Here is an 18,467-nt window from a genome sequence, read left to right as displayed (position 1 = left end):
GTGTTCACAGTCTTTAAAGGAAATGACAAGACCGCTACAGCACTGGCTTTAGCAGTGCAACAATGAGGCTGCTAACTGGCTGCAACAGTCACGTGTTGTTGACATGACATTGCCGCTGCAACAGAGCAGAGCCAGGAAAACTGGAGCAGCAGTGCTGGATCTATAAGGCAAGTACTCCTTTATTTTTGTCGCAGTCATGACAGATATGCTATTTGGCTTTCAAGCATTTCCCCAGCAAATTCTAATGAAGCCTACTGACTAACACTTAGGATACCGGAGGTTTTTTCGTTTTCATTTTTCTTCCCTATCTTCATTGAGCCATCATTTTTTTAAAATTTTCGTTCACATAGCTGAATGAGGGCTTATTTTTTGCTGAACAAGTTGTACTTCCTAATGCCACCATTAATTATGGCATACAAAGTAGTGGGAAGCGATAAATGAATTCCAAATGGGGTGCAATTGGAAAAAAACGCAATTCCTCCACTGTTTACGGGTTTTGTTCCCACAGCGTTCCATTTGTGGCCAAACTGACCCATGCCCTTCATTCTCTGGGCCAGTATGATTACAATGATACCACATATGTTTAAGTTTTTTATGTCTAAATAGTGTAAAAATAAATTAAAACTTTGAAAAAAAAAAAAACATTTTTATAGTCTGAGCTTTGTGGGGGGCTCAATTTTTGCGGGACAATCTGTAGTTTTTATTGATACCATTTTGAAGTGTGTGTGACTTTTTGATCACATTTTATTACTTTTTTGGGGTAAGAGAAGCAATGAAAAAAATGGCAAATTGGCAATTTTAAACCTTTTTTCCGTTACGCCATATTGGAAAAATATTTTTATATTTAAATAGTACGGGCGTTTTTGGTCACAATGATACCCATGATTATGTTTATATTTTTTGCTCTTCAGGTATTTATTTTTTTATATACGGAAAGGGGGGAGATTTAAACTTTTATATTTTTTAGATATTTAACAGTCTAACTATTTTGTAATAATTTTGAAGCTCGTCTTTTAGCCTACAAAATCAATTTTTTTTACTTTTCAATTTTGAACAATCATGTATTTAAAAAAATAAATTATTACTGTCTATTGCTCATTTCTTAACTTGGCCTGCCACCTGGTGGCCAAAATAAGAATAGCAGTTTGAATGCTCTCAGCCTCTTCTGCAAGGCTGAGCGCATTCAAATCAATTACCGACATCCTCACTGGTCACAGAGGATGCTGGTTACACCCCTGGAAGTGCGAGCATCCGGGTTTTTGACCATTTAGATGCCGTGATCTCTCTTGATCACAGCATCTTAATGCTTTAATTAGTGCAATCGCATAATTGACGGTCGCGATAATTACCCGCAGGCCTCTGCTGTTTGATAACAGCAGAGACCTGCCGGCCATGACGCCCGCTGCATGTGCACTGTACATGTACAGCGCTGGTAGCGAAATGGTACAGTCACCACAAAACACAGTGCAATATGAAAGCACCATGTTACAAAGCAGGAGAAGCTGAGCGGATTGATATATATTTTTGTGGAAAAGATTCAGTAAATCCTGTAATTTCATCTATAAATTTATACGTTTGCTTTTTTCACTTTCTATCTGTACAGGAGGGAGGTGCTATCAATGACTGACAGCTATCTCTGTATGCACACATACACAAAAAGCTATCAGTCACCAATAACCCCACCCTCCTGTACCAATACCTGTTAGAAAAAGCAAAGATATAAAATGATTAGGTTTATGGGAAAAGATTCAGTAAAACATTGATTGAGAGATATAGATATAGATATATATATCTGGTTAGCTTCTACTGCACTATAACATGCTGCTTTCAGATTGCATTTTGTGGTGACTAGTGTTGATTGCGAATATTCTAATCGCGAATATTGGCACTTCGAGAACTCGCAAATATCTAGAATATAGGCGCGAAATATCGCAAATTCGAATATTGCCCCTGCTGCTCATCACTGGTGGTGACAAGGCTTCTTTAATTGGGTCCTTCAGGCATTCCATATTTTTGATGCCAAGAATAATGCTGCAGACTGCACCATTCCTGCAGTCAAAAATATCAGCATGTCTAATGGAAAACCTGACAGACTCCATTATTGCCAAAGAAAGTGTTAACAGAGCCTTAGAGACAAAATGTAAAAATTTAAAAGAAAAAAAAAAGTCCTGATCATACTTGTAGTAGTCTGGCATGTCTTCAGAGCTGATAACACCAAGCTTTAAATGGGACAGATGACTTGGAAGCGAAGACTTATGCAAGGAAAGCGTGATCTTTTCATTGTAACGGTCAACGTCCTTTACAGCAGCTACAAGAGATTGAATGAAAACACATGACATCTGATAACAGACAGAACATGATGCAAACAGTGGAGCCGATTCCAAGCTGGTAACTAGCAGAATGGAAGTAGGTGCAATACCTGTTCTGAAGGCACTATGGGGTAAAGTGAATCCTCTAAGCTCACAGGACAAGGATGCACTGACAACCCAAGTTAAGTCGCTGTGTAAAATGATTTGCAAATCTCATAGACTCGCATGTTATTCACAATACTCATAGAACACATATCAGATGTTGAAAGTGAGACATGTTACCGTTACATGGAAAAAAATTAAAATAAATCATTTACAACTTGATGGCAGCAACGCATCTCTAGAAAGTTGGGACGGGGCAACAAAAGGTTGAAAAAATAATATACTTAAAGAAAACAGATGGATGAGCAATTTACTACTCACATGGCTGGGAATAAAAAGAGCATGATAGAGAGACAGTCTCTCAGAAGTCAAGATGAACAGAGATGCACCTATCTGCAAAAAAAGTGTCAAAAATTTTGACACAATTTCAAAAATGGCCCTTAATATAAAAATTGTGAAGACTTTAAAATATCTCACTATCTACGGAACATAATATCAGAAATCTGGAGAAATCCAGATATACGCACAAGGCTGATGGTTAATATTGGATGCTCATGATCTACGGGCCTTCGGGCGGCTCCGCATTAAAAACAGACCTGATCCTGTACTGCAAATCCCTGCATATCTGATTGGAGTTCTATGATGTATTGTGAATAAAGTCTGTGAGTTTTGCAAATCTTTGCATGGTTTTTATTTCCATTTTACACAGTGCCCCAACCTTCTGGAATTGGGGGTTGTACATACAGCACAAGTTGTTACCGATTATGCCACTCAAATTGTAGTTTTGGGGCTGATCAGTGAATGCTATTTCACTACTTAGTTCAATGTTATATAGACAAACAGAAAGTCTGAGTATACAATCAACTAGACCATGTTCACACACATTCAGAGAATACATTTGGAAAGCTTCCAGCACATACACCAAACACAGGCCCCATATCACACAAGAGTGTCCTTTAGCCTCCATCAGGGTGCAATCGGCTGGCATACTGTGCTTTATATATACACACACGTATGTTTATATGTCAGAGGTACACCAAAATGGGTTTGTCAGAAGGAGACCATGCAATGTACAAAGATCCTTAGCTGTCTGGCAGATCTATATGAATTCTAAAGACTCCGATTTAGGCCTCATGCACACGGACGTTTTTTTTGCAGTCCGCAAAAACGGTTTCCGTTGTTCCGTGATCCGTGTCCGTTTTTTCTTCCGTGGGTCTTCCTTGATTTTTGGAGGATCCACGGACATGAAAAATGAAAAAAATAATCTAAGTCAAGTTTGCCATTGAAATAATAGGAAAAAACGGACACGGATCACGGACACGGATGACAATCTTGTGTGCATCCGTGATTTTTCACGGACTCATTGACTTGAATGGGTGCGCGAACCGTTGACCGAGAAAAAAAAAAATAGGAAAAGGTCATATTTTTTTCACGGCCAGGAAACACGGATCACGGATGCGGCTGCCAAACGGTGCATTCTCCGATTTTTCCACAGACCCATTGAAAGTCAATGGGTCCGCGAAAACAAACGGAAAACGGAACCACGGACGCGGATGCACTTAACGGTCGTGTGCATGAGGCCTTAGGCTCCAGGCAGACAGACACGTTACAGATCCATGCAAAAGCAAAATACTTTAGGTGGAGATTTATCAAAACTGGTGCCAATAGCAACCGATCAGATATCACTTTTCAAAGCTCCCTTGGAAAATGAAAGGTGGAATCTGATTGGTTGCTATGGGAACTAAGCCAGTTCTACTTTACACCAGTTTAATAAATCTTCCCCTTAGAATTTATTGTGTGAAATGAGCATAGCCTTCGGCCTCATGCACACAGCTGCGTTACAGCTCTGTTTTGTATGGTGCCACACTAATGCTCCTATTGAGGTTCCAGAGCCCTCGACTGTACCTGTTTTTTTTAATCATAGACCTTGTATGTATGGAGGTATTCTCCATTAGAAGCACTGCTTCAGGGAGAAGACAGATCCGTAACATACAACAGATTTATACACACAGCCGCAATATATCCATGTGAATAAAGCTTTCCTAAATTCACCATGTACTTATACCCTACATGAGTATACAGTAGAAATTGTGACATTACCTTGAATTAGATCGCCAATTTGATAGTATGATAACGGATCACCACGGTTACTCTGAGAAGGCACATCTCTAAGAGGACACAATGCCTAATTAAAGGAAAAAAAACAAAAAAAAACAACGTACCTTATAGGTAAGTGTACCCTGTCAATTAAACAGCATGGAACATAGCGCCATAAATACCTACACTTATTTCTAATGGTTCGAGGTCTCTCAAAATGCCACTGCCCATGGAGATCAGCACCATGAAGAATCCAAAATCACGAATCGAAGTTATTTTCCCAACAACAACGTCCCCGCGTTCAACATCTCTAAAGAACAATTCACTTTTCTGACCACTGGGGACCTCCATGAACTGCTCCAAAGGGGGCATGACCGCATAACAACCTGCAGGGCAAAATACAGAAGTGTTAGCTGCAGATCTCAGATGACATAACGTGGACAGTCTAGTTAGAAAACAATGAAGCCTAAACTGCTGCAATCAGTTCATTAATCTATGTATACGGCTACCAAAATCATAAAAAGGGCAGCACTGGCAAAATCCTTCGATTCTAAAGAGGTTTTGCCACATCAGACAATGGGGGCATATCGCTAGGATATGCCCTCATTGTCTGATAGGTGCGGGTCCCACCTCTGGGACCCGCATCCACAATGAGAACGGAGCGGGGAAATGAACTGAGGGCGTACTGCGCATGCACAGCTCTCCATTCATTTCTATGGGGCCGCCGAAAATAGCCGAGCGCTATCCCGGCTATTTCCGTCTGCTACATAGAAATGAATGGGGAGCAGGGGCCGCGCGTGTGCGGTGCACTCCCATTTACTTCTATGGGAGCAGCGCTTGGTGGTGGACCGACCCTGGGAAATCCGGGGTCCTCCAGCCACAGCTCTCTCCGCTCCATTCTCGTTGTAGGTGCAGGTACCAGAGGTGGGACCCGCACCTATGAGACAATGGGGGCATATCCTAGTGATATGCCCCCATTGTATGTGATGGGAATACCCATTTAAGTCAACCACATGTACAGTCAGGTCCATAAATATTGGGACATCGACGCAAATCTAACATTTATGGCTCTATACACCACCACAATGGATTCGAAATGAAACAAACAAGATGTGCTTTACCTGCAGACTGTCAGCTATAATTTGAGGGTATTTACATCCAAATCAGGTGAACGGTGTAGGAATTACAACAGTTTGCATATGTGCCTCTCACTTGTTAAGGAACCAAAAGTAATGGGACAGAATAATCATCATAAATCAAACTTTCACTTTTTAATACTTGGTTGCAAATCCTTTGCAGTCAATTACAGCCTGAAGTCTGGAACGCATAGACATCACCAGACGCTGGGTTTCATCCCTGGTGATGCTCTGCCAGGCCTCTACTGCAACTGTCTTCAGTTTCTGCTTGTTTTTGGGACATTTTCCCCTCAGTTTTGTCTTCAGCAAGTGAAATACATGCTCAATCGGATTCAGGTCAGGTGATTGACTTGGCCATTGCATAACATTCCACTTCTTTCCCTTAAAAAAACTCTTTGGTTGCTTTTGCAGTATGCTTTGGGTCATTTTTAAATCTGCACTGTAAAGCGCCGTTCAATGAGTTCTGAAGCATTTGGCTGAATATGAGCAGATAATATTGCCCGAAACACTTCAGAATTCATCCTGCTGCTTTTGTCAGCAATCACATCATCAATAAATACAAGAGAACCAGTTCCATTGGCAGCCATACATGCCCATGCCATGACATTACCACCACCATGCTTCACTGATGAGGTGGTATGCTTAGGATCATGAGCAGTTCCTTTCCTTCACCATGCTCTTCTCTTCCCATCACTGTGGTACAAGTTGATCTTGGTCTCATCTGTCCATAGGATGTTGTTCCAGAACTGTGAAGGCTTTTTTAGATGTCGTTTGGCAAACTCTAATCTGGCCTTCCTGTTTTTGAGGCTCACCAATGGTTTACATCTTGTGGTGAACCCTCTGTATTCACTCTGGTGAAGTTTTCTCTTGATTGTTGACTTTGACACACATACACCTACCTCCTGGAGAGTGTTCTTGATCTGGCCAACTGTTGTGAAGGGTGTTTTCTTCACCAGGGAAAGAATTCTTCGGTCATCCACCACAGTTGTTCTCTGTGGTCTTCCGGGTCTTTTGGTGTTGCGGAGCTCACCGGTGCGTTCCTTCTTTTTAAGAATGTTCCAAACAGCTGTTTTGGCCACGCCTAATGTTTTTGCTATCTCTCTGATGGGTTTGTTTTGTTTTTTCAGCCTAATGATGGCTTGCTTCACTGATAGTGACAGCTCTTTGGATCTCATCTTGAGAGTTGACAGCAACAGATTCAAAATGAAAATAGCACACTTGAAATGAACTCTGGACCTTTTATCTGCTCATTATAATTGGGATAATGAGGGAATAGCACACACCTGGCCATGGAACAGCTGAGAAGCCAATTGTCCCATTAGTTTTGGCCCCTTAACAAGTGGGAGGCACATATGCAAACTGTTGTAATTCTTACACCGTTCACCTGATTTGGATGTAAATACCCTCAAATTAAAGCTGACAGTCTGCAGTTAAAGCACATCTTGTGTTTCATTTCAAATCCATTGTGGTGGTGTATAGAGTCAAAAATTTTACAATTGTGTTGATGTCCCCATATTTATGGACCTGACTGTAGGTAATCCCTAGGTACATTATGCTTGTCATAGGTTTTTGACTAGAAGATAAGGAACGATACACTGATATGCCAGGCTTCTACCAAAGACTCCCCAGAATGTCTGTACAGTTATGTGATCACAACCATCTTGTACAGTACCTGAATCAAGCTCAAGAGAGCTTCAGCAGGAGTGTAGCTATATTACAGGTATCCTCCCATCAAGGTTCACCAACTACCTAAGGCCACCAACATACTATTACCTCAACTGCAGCAAGGAGTTAAGGGATACAAAGAAAAAGGTGGGGATATCACACTTGTTACTATTCATGGGACAGAATCTCCAAAACTTCTACCAAATAAAAACTGAACATTAATTTATACTTGACTGATACGGTCACTTTAAACACTCGTTGGGCTGCCTTCACACAATTGGCACTGGCGCATGAACTACATAGCTCCCTCCACCGTATAGTGGACAAAGCCGGTTACTGCAGAACTGCTCCCAATAGCTTAAAAAGGAACAAGTCACGTTGAGCTGGGTGAAGGCAACATGTTATAGAGCAGGAGAAGCAGAAGACTGATATATAGTTTTGTCGCAAAATTTTCAGTATAACTTATAATTTATTCATTTATATCTCTGCTCATTCTGGGCTTTAAAGTCCAAGAGGTGGTCCTATCAGTGATTGGCAGCTATGTATACACAGTCATAAAGGGAAGGCTGTCAATCACTGATAGGACCTCTTCAGTGACTTCACAGCCCAGAATCAGGAGGAATATAAATGAATGAAATACAAGTTTTACTGAATATTTTCTTACAAAACTATAATATCTGCTCAGCTCCTCCTGCTCTATAACCTGCTGCCTGCAGATTATTTAGCATTTTCATGGTGACAGGATCCCTTTCAGTGGAAGCAGTGCTGCAGTAACCAGCACCGTCTACTACAGAGTGGTGGGAGCTGTGTAGTTTCGGCACCAGAACGGGTTGTATAACCTCAGCCAATCTGATATTGAAGGATAGGCCATTAATATTAAAATATCGGAATACCCCTTTAAAGGAGTTGTGCCCTGAAGTCCACTTATCCCCCAATCATAGGATATGAGATAAGTGTCTGATCTGTGGGGATCCGACCTATGGGACCCATACTGATTATGAGAACAGCAGTCCCATGCAACTTATCCCTCTCCAGCAGTCCCATACAGAAGGAATGCAGCAGCACACAGGCTAAACATGTTGCTCCATTCATACCTACGCATGGGACTGCCCTTATCATGATTGGTGGGGGAACTAGTATTTGGACCACCATAGCTCAGATGCTTTTTCCCTACCCTGTGGATAAGCTGATTTCATAGCATAAACCTCTTAAACGGTTATCCCCATCCATGCCGTTCAATACACAGTGGACTTGGTTAAAGGGGTATTCCCATCACAGACAATGGGGGCATATCGCTAGGATATGCCCCATTGTCTGATAGGTGCAGGTCCCACCTCTGGGACCTGCACCTACAACGAGAATAGAGCGGGGAGAGCTGTGGCTGGAGGACCCCGGATTTCCCAGGGTCCGTCCACCACCAAGCGCTGCTCCCATAGAAGTGAATAGGAGTGCACCGCACACGCGCGACCCCTGCTCCCATTCATTTCTATGGGGCAGACTGAAATAGCCCAGCCGTAGCTCAGCTATTTTCGGCGGCCCCATAGAAATGAATGGAGGGGGGCTGCGCATGCGCATTGCGCCCTCTATTCCTTTCCCCGCTCTGTTCTCATTGTAGGTGCGGGTCCAGCACCTATCAGACAATGGGGGCATATCCTAGCGATATTCCCCCTTTGTCTGTGATGGGAATACCCCTTTAAGGAAACAGCCAAGCGGGCTCTGACACACTGTTTCTGCAATTCCCTTACAAACGAATTGGAGCTATGCATACAGTATAGCAGTCAGCTGGATGATGGAGAGCCCCCAGCACCCCTGGGTGCTGCATACAATGGGTATTCCGATCTCAGCCACGAACAACTAAGATGGGAATAAGCCTTCAAATACACTGCTCAAAAAAAATAAAGGGAACACTTAAACAACACAATGTAACTCCAAGTCAATCACACTTCTGTGAAATCAAACTGTCCACTTAGGAAGCAACACTGAGTGACAATCAATTTCACATGCTGTTGTGCAAATGGGATAGACAACAGGTGGAAATTATAGGCAATTAGCAAGACACCCCCAATAAAGGAGTGGTTCTACAAGTGGTGACCACAGACCACTTCTCAGTTCCCATGCTTCCTGGCTGATGTTTTGGTCATTTTTGAATGCTGGCGGTGCTTTCACTCTAGTGGTAGCATGAGACGGAGTCTACAACCCACACAAGTGGCTCAGGTAGTGCAGCTTATCCAGGATGGCACATCAATGCGAGCTGTGGCAAGAAGGTTTGCTGTGTCTGTCAGCGTAGTGTCCAGAGCATGAAGGCACTACCAGGAGACAGGCCAGTACATCAGGAGACGTGGAGGAGGCCGTAGGAGGGCAACAACCCAGCAGCAGGACCGCTACATCCGCCTTTGTGCAAGGAGGAACAGGAGGAGCACTGCCAGAGCCCTGCAAAATGACCTCCAGCAGGCCACAAATGTGCATGTGTCTGCTCAAACGGTCAGAAACAGACTCCATGAGGGTGATATGAGGGCCCGACGTCCACAGGTGGGGGTTGTGCTTACAGCCCAACACCGAAGGCATTGATGCTATGGACTGGCCCGCCCGTTCCCCAGACCTGAATCCAATTGAGCACATCTGGGACATCATGTCTCGCTATATCCACCAACAGACTGTCCAGGAGTTGGCAGATGCTTTAGTCCAGGTCTGGGAGGAGATCCCTCAGGAGACCGTCCGCCACCTCATCAGGAGCATGCACAGGCGTTGTAGGGAGGTAATACAGGCACGTGGAGGCCACACACACTACTGAGCCTCATTTTGACTTGTTTTAAGGACATTACATCAAAGTTGAATTAGCCTGTAGTGTGTTTTTCCACTTTAATTTTGAGTGTGACTCCAAATCCAGACCTCCATGGGTTGAACAATTTGATTTCCATTTTTTTATTTTTGTGTGATTTTGTTGTCAGCACATTCAACTATGTAAAGAACAAAGTATTTCAGAAGAATATTTAATTAATTCAGATCTAGGATGTGTTATTTTTGTGTTCCCTTTTTTTTTTGAGCAGTGTACAATAAGGTTCATGCACCATAGATTCATGTGCAAGAAAGTGTAATCTATGGAAGGGCATTCTTCTATGCTTATAGGCTAAAAGAAGCTCAGGGGAAAATGTATCAAACATGAACATACCTTCTGATGATTCCTGCGATTCGGCTTTTTCTCGAACATTAGATTTCCATGAAAGAGCAAAGAGCAGATCTGCCTTCCTTGCAATAAACTGCTGAACTTCAATGTTGTCGAGATTCCTTTCCTTCCTGCGAGAAGACAAAAATGTGGTAAAACTGATATATGAAGTCCAGTCAGTGCAAGTTAAAATGAGGAGTGGGTTCTAAATGAGAAATAATAGAGGAAAGCTTCAACTTTGCTATTAAAACTGTGCTGCGTGAACCTGACGGTCCAGGAGGCTGAGCTGTGGGGGGTGGTAGTCTGGCATAGTGGCATTGACCTCACACAGCTGCGGGCACCTTGTGATTTTCTTTCACCAACAAAATTGCACACCTGTGTCACACAAGTGTATTGTGGCCCAGTGCAGGATGTGCATATTAGCTAAGGCCAGGCTTAGATACCATCGGCCTTTCAAAGTATCTTGCAGTCAGGGTTTTCCTGCTCTTACAGGAGAGGATCCACTCCTGATGCTGGGACTATGTATACAGCTTCCGCACCGGGCCATAATACTTCCACCTGAAATCAAGCTGCATATATGTGATTGTTTTTCATTGAAATAATACCTCTTGCCCACGAACGTAAGGGCTCCGTGCCCATGCTGTGGTCCACAATGCACGAGCACCGACCGTGGGTAGCCGTATGCGGATCGCGGACCCATTCACTTGAATGGGATCAGCGATCCGTCCGTTCCACAAAAAAAAAATAGAACAAGTTCTATTTTTTGCACAACGGAAGCACGGAACGGAACACCACGGAAGCATTCCGTAGTGCTTCCGTTTCGTACCGCATCTCCGGATTTGCGGAGCCATTCAAGTGGATTGGTCCGTTATCCGTGATGCGGAATGCACACGGCTGGTGACCCGTGTATTGCGGAACTGCCGTATGCGGTACGCAACACGGGCACGGAGCCCTTACGTTCGTTGGCAAGAGGCCTTAGATAAGCGGTGTCAACACACCTCTGGCACTGCTGATCTCTCTCTCAAAGGGCAAGGCAAGATTCAATATGACAGATCCTATGTACACCCTAATTATTGCATTTTATTTTGAGCTAAAAATCATTTTTTCAATTGGTCTTTATTAACAATATGGAATCCTGTTTTGTGTACAGAGCTGACATGCTCTACTAGCTGCTTGTGGATTTTTTGTCTTTTCAGTCATCTGAGGAGCAGAGGGATTCCTTATATCTGCTCTCTCACATCATAAACACTCATTATAGCTCAATCCTTATCTTACTGATAAGAATGTGGCTTAAGTGTTTATGACCTCTTAGTAGTTTAGAAATAAGGGTAATTAGATGATCAGCACAAAGTGAAAGGTGAAAGTACCAGTCACACAGTTAGAAAAACTGTTAACCCTTTGTGACAGAACAGCTCAATATTTTTAATAAAGGCCAATTGAAAATATGTTTTTTAGCCAAAAGTTAAATGCAATCATATAAAAAAAAAAAATTGGAGTCCAAAAGGTGTACATAGCCTTTAAAGGTTTTCGATATACAGCTGTTCATATCATCCTATCAGTCTCCATTATCTAATTAAAAATATAGTAGTTTTACCCCTACCTGTCCTTTCATTTTTGATAAAAATCAGATTTATATGCCAATTATATGCCAATTACCTTACTAATGTGAGCAAAGGGGCTGTCTCTCCGGCAGTTTGTGCCCAGCCGCGCCCCTTATTTCGTAGCCCAGCGCCGCCCTACTGCTAATTATTCACTCCTCATCGCCGATGATGCGCCGTAATCTCGCGCATGCTGACCTGTCGATCCAGGGCGCATGTGCAGGATAACGGCGCACATCTGTGCGATTCTCGGTCCGTGTAAAGGGCCCTTTGCTTTTAGTGATAACAGGGTCAGAGGTCATAACATCTGTACAGGCAATTTTACTCTCTGAATAAAAGTCTCATGCGTATTAATACGCCTGAAACCTTCACCCCTATTAATGAGAGCCCTGTGTGATGTGAATGGCACAGGCAGCCAGCCAGCAATACCTCTGCTGCCTGATAAAAAAAAGCTCCATACCTGCTGATCACAGTCAAGGGTAGGCAGCCAGTAAGGAGCTTTGTTAAGCCTCATGCACATGACGGTATGAATTATGTGGTCCACAAACCGCGAAAGTGCAAAATTAGGATACAAGCCGTGTGCATCCCACAAATTCCACAGGCCCCTTTGTCAAAATGCCTATTGTCTGCAAAACAGACAAGAATAGGACGTTCTATTTGCTCAAGCCTACACAATTACAGAATAGCCAAATCTGCCACAGTCCAATAAAGTGATCTCTGAGCCTTTACCTTATCACTTGGCTATAACTGCCTGCTGTTAATTCACTCCAGAACCCATCCAGGCGCTTATTAACCCTAGCCAGCGCCTTGCAAGGGGCTATTAGGCCTAACTAGTGCACCTAGGGTCTTTATTAAAGGGGTTTTTCGAGACATTAATACTGATGACCTATTCTCTGGATAGGTCATCAGTATCTGATCAGTGGGGGTCAGACGTTGTCTGACGTACAACGGCGGAGGTGATCAGTGGGCAGGAGTGGTGCTGAAATGGAGATGGATCCCTATAAGTATACTAAAATGTTTTTGACCCCAACGAGAGCTAAAAACGTACTTATGTTTGAAGGGTTTGTCAGAATTTTTTTTTTTTTTAAGGGGTGGCCTAGAAAGGGCTGGGGGAAAAAATTAATAAATGATACTCCCGCCCTCTCTAGCAGTGTGACAAGCCATCTACATGCACGTCACCGCTGCCAGCTATTTATTTGACTTAAAAAGGTTTTGCTTGGCATTATGCTCAGCGCCATTCAACAATATCAGATCGGCATGGACCATAGACCGCAGCAGAGGACAGGAAGAGAAACAGGAGTACTGGACCACCACTGATCAGGTACTGATGACTAGGGTTGTCACAATACCAAAATTTTGATTCAATTTCGATACCATGAAAAAGTATTGCGATCCTCGATACCACTCAGAAAAAAAAAAAAAAAAAAAGCTGCGTGCATTCCGCATTTTATGGAACGTCCGGCCCATAATAGAACAGTCCTATCCTATTTTTTGGGGGGACAAGGTGACTAAAAAAAAATTCTAATTGCTCGGTTTTTATATTTTTCTGTTACGGCGTTCACTGCATAGGAGATATTTTTTAAATATTTTTATATATTGTTTATATATTTTATATGTAAAATTGGGAAAGGGGGGGATTTAAACTTTTAATATTTTGGTGTTTTGTTTTTATTTAATAATTATTTCCCCCCTTAGGGGCTAGAACCTTGGATCTTTTGATCCCTTGCCCTATTCACCCTGATAGATTTCTATTAGGGTGAATAGGACTTTACTCTCTCCCTGCTGCCCTGGGCTTTGTGCACACTGCAGCAGGGAGCTTACCATGGCAGCCAGGGCTTCAGTAGAGTCTTGGCTGCCATGCCAACCATCCTGGATGCCATGGCTCCAATTGGAAGCTGTTAAAGTAATACATGATGGGGTTAATGTGAGGCACAGGTCCAACCATTCCTAGTGATAAAACCCCCATGTGCCTCATAATACCCCTATCCAGTATCCATATCCTTGCATAATGGCCAACATGGGTTTAATGCATAAGCTACATGAACAGTCACTTCCTATTTGCACAGTCTTATGAACTTTGACTTCCAATCCATGTGCCTCATATTAATAAGTGGCCTGTATTCTGTAACTCACATTAACCCAATGTTGCCCATTATGTAAGATGGTACTTTGGGGGTCACTTACTATTAGGCCTCTTGCACACGGTAGTATGTATTTTGCGGTCCACAAAAAATACGGATGACAACCGTGTGCATTCCGTATTTTGCAGAACGGAACCGCTGGACCCTAATAGAACAGTCCTATCCTTGTCCGTGATGAGGACAATAATAGGACATGTTCTATTTTTTTGCGGAACGGAAATACGGACATAGGGAAACGGAATACACACGGAGTAACTTCAGTTTTTTTTTGCGGACCCATTGAAATGAATGGTTCCGCATACGGTCCGAAAAACAAACAAAAAGAAAAAAAATGAGCGGACACGGAAAAAAAATATGTTCGTGTGCAAGAGGCCTTAATATGAGGCACATGGGGTCCAGTCCAAAAGCATGTGCCCAGTCGGACATTAAAAATAACTGACCTCTATCAAGTTTAAAACATGGCAGTGGCAAGATTGGGGTTAATGAGTCACATTAACCCCAATCTTACTGGCTGCCTGATACATGTTTTGTTTACAGGCTAATCAGTCTTGCACTGTGTGGGGGTGGGGTACCTGCTATGCTGGCTGCTCAGGGCACACCGACTCTGGGGCCCGGGCTGGAGCTGAGGAGCAAAGGACAGGACACTCAGGAGGAGCGGCTGCTGCTGTTCGCCGAGCTCACTAGCTCAGACGGCGCAGCAGTTTATTACCTCCCCCGTCCCGCCTCCTGCTTTAATTAGCCGCACATTTATTGGTAGCAGTGGTGCGGGCAGCTTCAGAGCCCGCTCTTTTCAATGGTTTCAGTGGCGGCCACGTCATAGGAGGGAGGCAGCAGCGCAGCCTAGTATCGCAATAACGCAAATCCCAGTACCGAATCGATACTGGCACAAAAGTATCAATTGGGTATCGAAATTTCGATACCCCATGCAACCCTACTGATGACCTATTCTGAGGATAGGTCATCAGTATTAAAGTCTCAGAAAACCCCTTTAAGGTGGCCATACACATTAGTCTAGGGCACATTCACATGACCGCAAGTGTTTTGCAGTCCCCAAATTGCAGATCCGCAAAACACGGATACCGGCTGTGTGATCCCACACATGGCCAGCGATTGCGGCCAAGAATAGGACATGCTCTATCTTTTTTCCGAAGCAGCAGAACTACGGATGCGGACAGCACACGGTCCGCTGTCCATATCTTTTGGTGCCCCATTGAAATGAATGGGTCCTCACCCGTTCCACAAAATTGGGGAACAGATGAGGAACCAGAAATACAATTGTGTGAATGGACCCTAAAGTTGACCAAATCGGACAAATGTAACCCAAAAACAAACATTCATCGGGTGAAATTAACAATAAACGATCATTTTAGCCAACCAATGACAGAGCGTTATCGTCTGAAAACAAAGAGCTCATGTTTAGGCTCCATTCACACATCCGCAATTCCATTCCGCATTTTGCGGAACGTAATTGCGGACCCATACATCCCGTGCGGCCCCGATCTGGAATTGCGAACCCGCACTTCCGATCCTGAAAAAAAGAAAGAACATGTCCTATTCTTGTCCGCAATAGCAGACAAGAATAGGCATATTCTCTTAGTGCCGGCAATGTGCGGTCCGCAAAATGCGGAACGCACATTGCCGCTGTCCGTGTTTTGCGGATCCGCAAAACACACACGGATGTGTGAATGGAGCCTCAAAGGGGTTGTCCAGGTTCAGAGATGAACCCGGACATACCTCCATTTTCACCCAGGCAGCCCCCCTGAGCATCGGAGCAGTTCATGCTCCGATGCTGTCCTTTGCTCTGCGCTAAATCGTGCAGGGCAAAGGCATTTTTAGGAGTTCCGGTGACGAACTGGGCTCTCCATGGGGCTGACAGGAAGCCCAGTGACGTCACTGGAACTGATGGGCAGGATTTAGCGCTGCCCTAGCCAGTAAAACGGCTAGGGCAGCACTAAAGCCCGCTAAACACTGTCGGGCAGAAGCCTCCGCCCGGCAGTGTGTTATGATAAACAAAATAGCCCTTGCCCTGCGCGATCTAGCGCAGGACAAGGGAGCGCATCGGAGCACGAGATGCTCCGATGCTAGCCTCAGGGATGCTGCCAGGGTAAAAATAATGGTATGTCCAGGTTCAGCTCTGAACCCGGACAACCCCTTTAATATTTTTCGTCTAATGGAAGAAAGATCTTTCGTCCATTGAACACGTATGGGCAGTAAGAACAATATGGAGTAAAACGCGTATGGCCGTGTCTGGGAAACAAACCTGCTGGTCAACATTCAACCTACTTCTACCTGTCTGGCTCTCAGGGGTCCCGTACCGTCCTCCACACGTCACTGTGTGGCGTCAGTGGTAACATGCATGTACACAGGTGGCAAGATGCCCATGCCTGGCCACCCCTAAAATCTTTTAGATAATGGACATCCCCTTTAAAATCCATTGTAGGGTGCAAACAGGTGAGGGACTCCCAGAGCTGTCACCCACTAATCTCTGAGTTACAGGGAAGTTCTATGTTTAGCCCACTGGCAGAGCTATATAGGAACAGCTCCACACATGGGAGCAAAGTTTAGCAAGCAATGGATGGCCTGCGGCTCCGGGGATTACCTGTACTGCGGCCACTTGGAGAGCTCCCCCAGCAGCTGCCTGAAGCCGGCGTGCTCATGCTGCTCACTCTTTACCAAGGACAGCAGAGTAGGACCGTGGTAACTGAGGCACTGCCGCACCAGGTCCTTGTCCATGACCACCACCACACATAACACCCTGGAGTCCGGGCGAGGGGGTGACGTCATCACCATGTGACCGGACCTAGGCGCGCCACGTGACTGGGAGTGAGAGAGAGAGGAGGGCGGTGCTGACTGCAAGGTCTGACCCTCCCCCAGCTCGGAAGCTTCATTGTGTCAGCCCTTGATAAGAAAGCACTCCTATAAACAGTACCTCTAAAGTAACCTACAAACTGCGCCTCTTAGGACTGTTGTGTGTAGAAAATAGCACTTTAGGGAGATTTATCAAACCTGATGTAAAGTTCCCATTGCAACCAATCAGATCCCACCTTTCATTTTCTATGCACATTCAGCATAAAAAAAAGCTGTGCAAAAATTGACCTGCGGTGTGGATTTTTATAACCGCTTATATCCTTTGCAATCCACAGGGGGAAATCCTCAACTAAAACCCACATATAAAACATGCAGATTCTATAGGGAATTTGGATAAGAGGTAACTATCTGATCAGGGAAATGGGGACCCCGTACCCCGTGGAGCCCCCCTGAAATGGACGGAGCAGTTAGATGGAAATGCACGCCTCCACTCCATTCATTTCTATTGACGTGCCGGAGGAAGCCAAGTGCCGTGCTTGGCTCGGAATGCTCCTTTAAAGGGGTTGTCCGGGTTCAGAGTTGAACCCGGACATACCCATAATTTAACCCAGACAGCACTGCTGATGTTAGCATCTCATGCTCCGATGCGCTCCATTGCCCTTCACTAGATCACACAGGGCAAGGGCTCTATTGTTTACAATAACACACTGCCGGGCAGAGGCTTGTACCCAGCAGTGTGTTCGGTGACGTCATCGGCTCTGATGGGCGTGCTTTAGCGCTTCCCTAGCCGTTTTACTGGCTAGAGCAGCCCGCCCATCAGTGCCGATGACATCACCGGGCCTCCTGGCAGCCCCATGGAGAGCCCGGGTAGTCACCGGAACTCCTGAAAATGCCTTTGCCCTGCGTGATTTAGCGCAGGGCAAAGGAGAGCATCGGAGCATGAACTGCTCTGATGCTCAAGTCAGGTGGGCTGCCTGGGTGAAAATGGAGGTATGTCCGGGTTCAGCTCTGAACCAGGACAACCCCTTAAATTAAACTAATGAGGACGGCACTGTTTAGTTGGTCTTCGTTGTTAATGGCTTTGTAGCACCAGCAATACGACATGGCCAATAACAATACAGACGCAAAAACACAAATGCAATAGCACTCTGCAACCAGCATTCTGCCCTGCCTCTATGCTGGATGTTGAATGAGGCATTGGTGTACATTTTGGCCAAAGCGTAATAAGCCACTCACCACGTCAAGGTCGCCTCTATGAGTGGTCCCTAACACTAGTTCCCACCTGTCTATGGGCCATGATGGCCACACAAAGTCCAGGGAGCGCAGGTACAGCATGCACGCCAGGCACACTCTGCTTTTAACCCCTTCCGGTGCCGTGACAGCTTTCATCGGATCCAGAGATGCAAGCACCAACATGCATGCTGAGCCCACCATATACTTCTCCTGGA

General features: G+C 44.5%; 1 protein-coding gene across 1 annotated transcript in view; it reads right to left on the bottom strand.

The window, feature by feature from the left end:
- Positions 1 to 17,010, bottom strand: part of TTC14 (tetratricopeptide repeat domain 14) — a 31,319-nt gene extending 14,309 nt beyond the window's left edge. Inside the window, exons 1-5 of the mRNA XM_040428273.1 lie at positions 16,811 to 17,010; positions 10,479 to 10,603; positions 4,695 to 4,894; positions 4,512 to 4,596; positions 2,179 to 2,308 (exon numbers count right to left, since the gene is read on the bottom strand). Coding sequence (XP_040284207.1) covers positions 2,179 to 2,308; positions 4,512 to 4,596; positions 4,695 to 4,894; positions 10,479 to 10,603; positions 16,811 to 17,001 — 731 coding nt within the window. The 5' untranslated portion in view covers positions 17,002 to 17,010. The remainder of the gene's footprint in view (positions 1 to 2,178; positions 2,309 to 4,511; positions 4,597 to 4,694; positions 4,895 to 10,478; positions 10,604 to 16,810) is intronic.
- Between the last annotated feature and the right edge of the window lie 1,457 nt (positions 17,011 to 18,467).

The sequence above is a fragment of the Bufo bufo genome, chromosome 4 (genome assembly GCF_905171765.1).
Source record: "Bufo bufo chromosome 4, aBufBuf1.1, whole genome shotgun sequence".
Taxonomy (NCBI): domain Eukaryota; kingdom Metazoa; phylum Chordata; class Amphibia; order Anura; family Bufonidae; genus Bufo; species Bufo bufo.
This window is presented reverse-complemented; position numbering and strand designations above follow the sequence as displayed.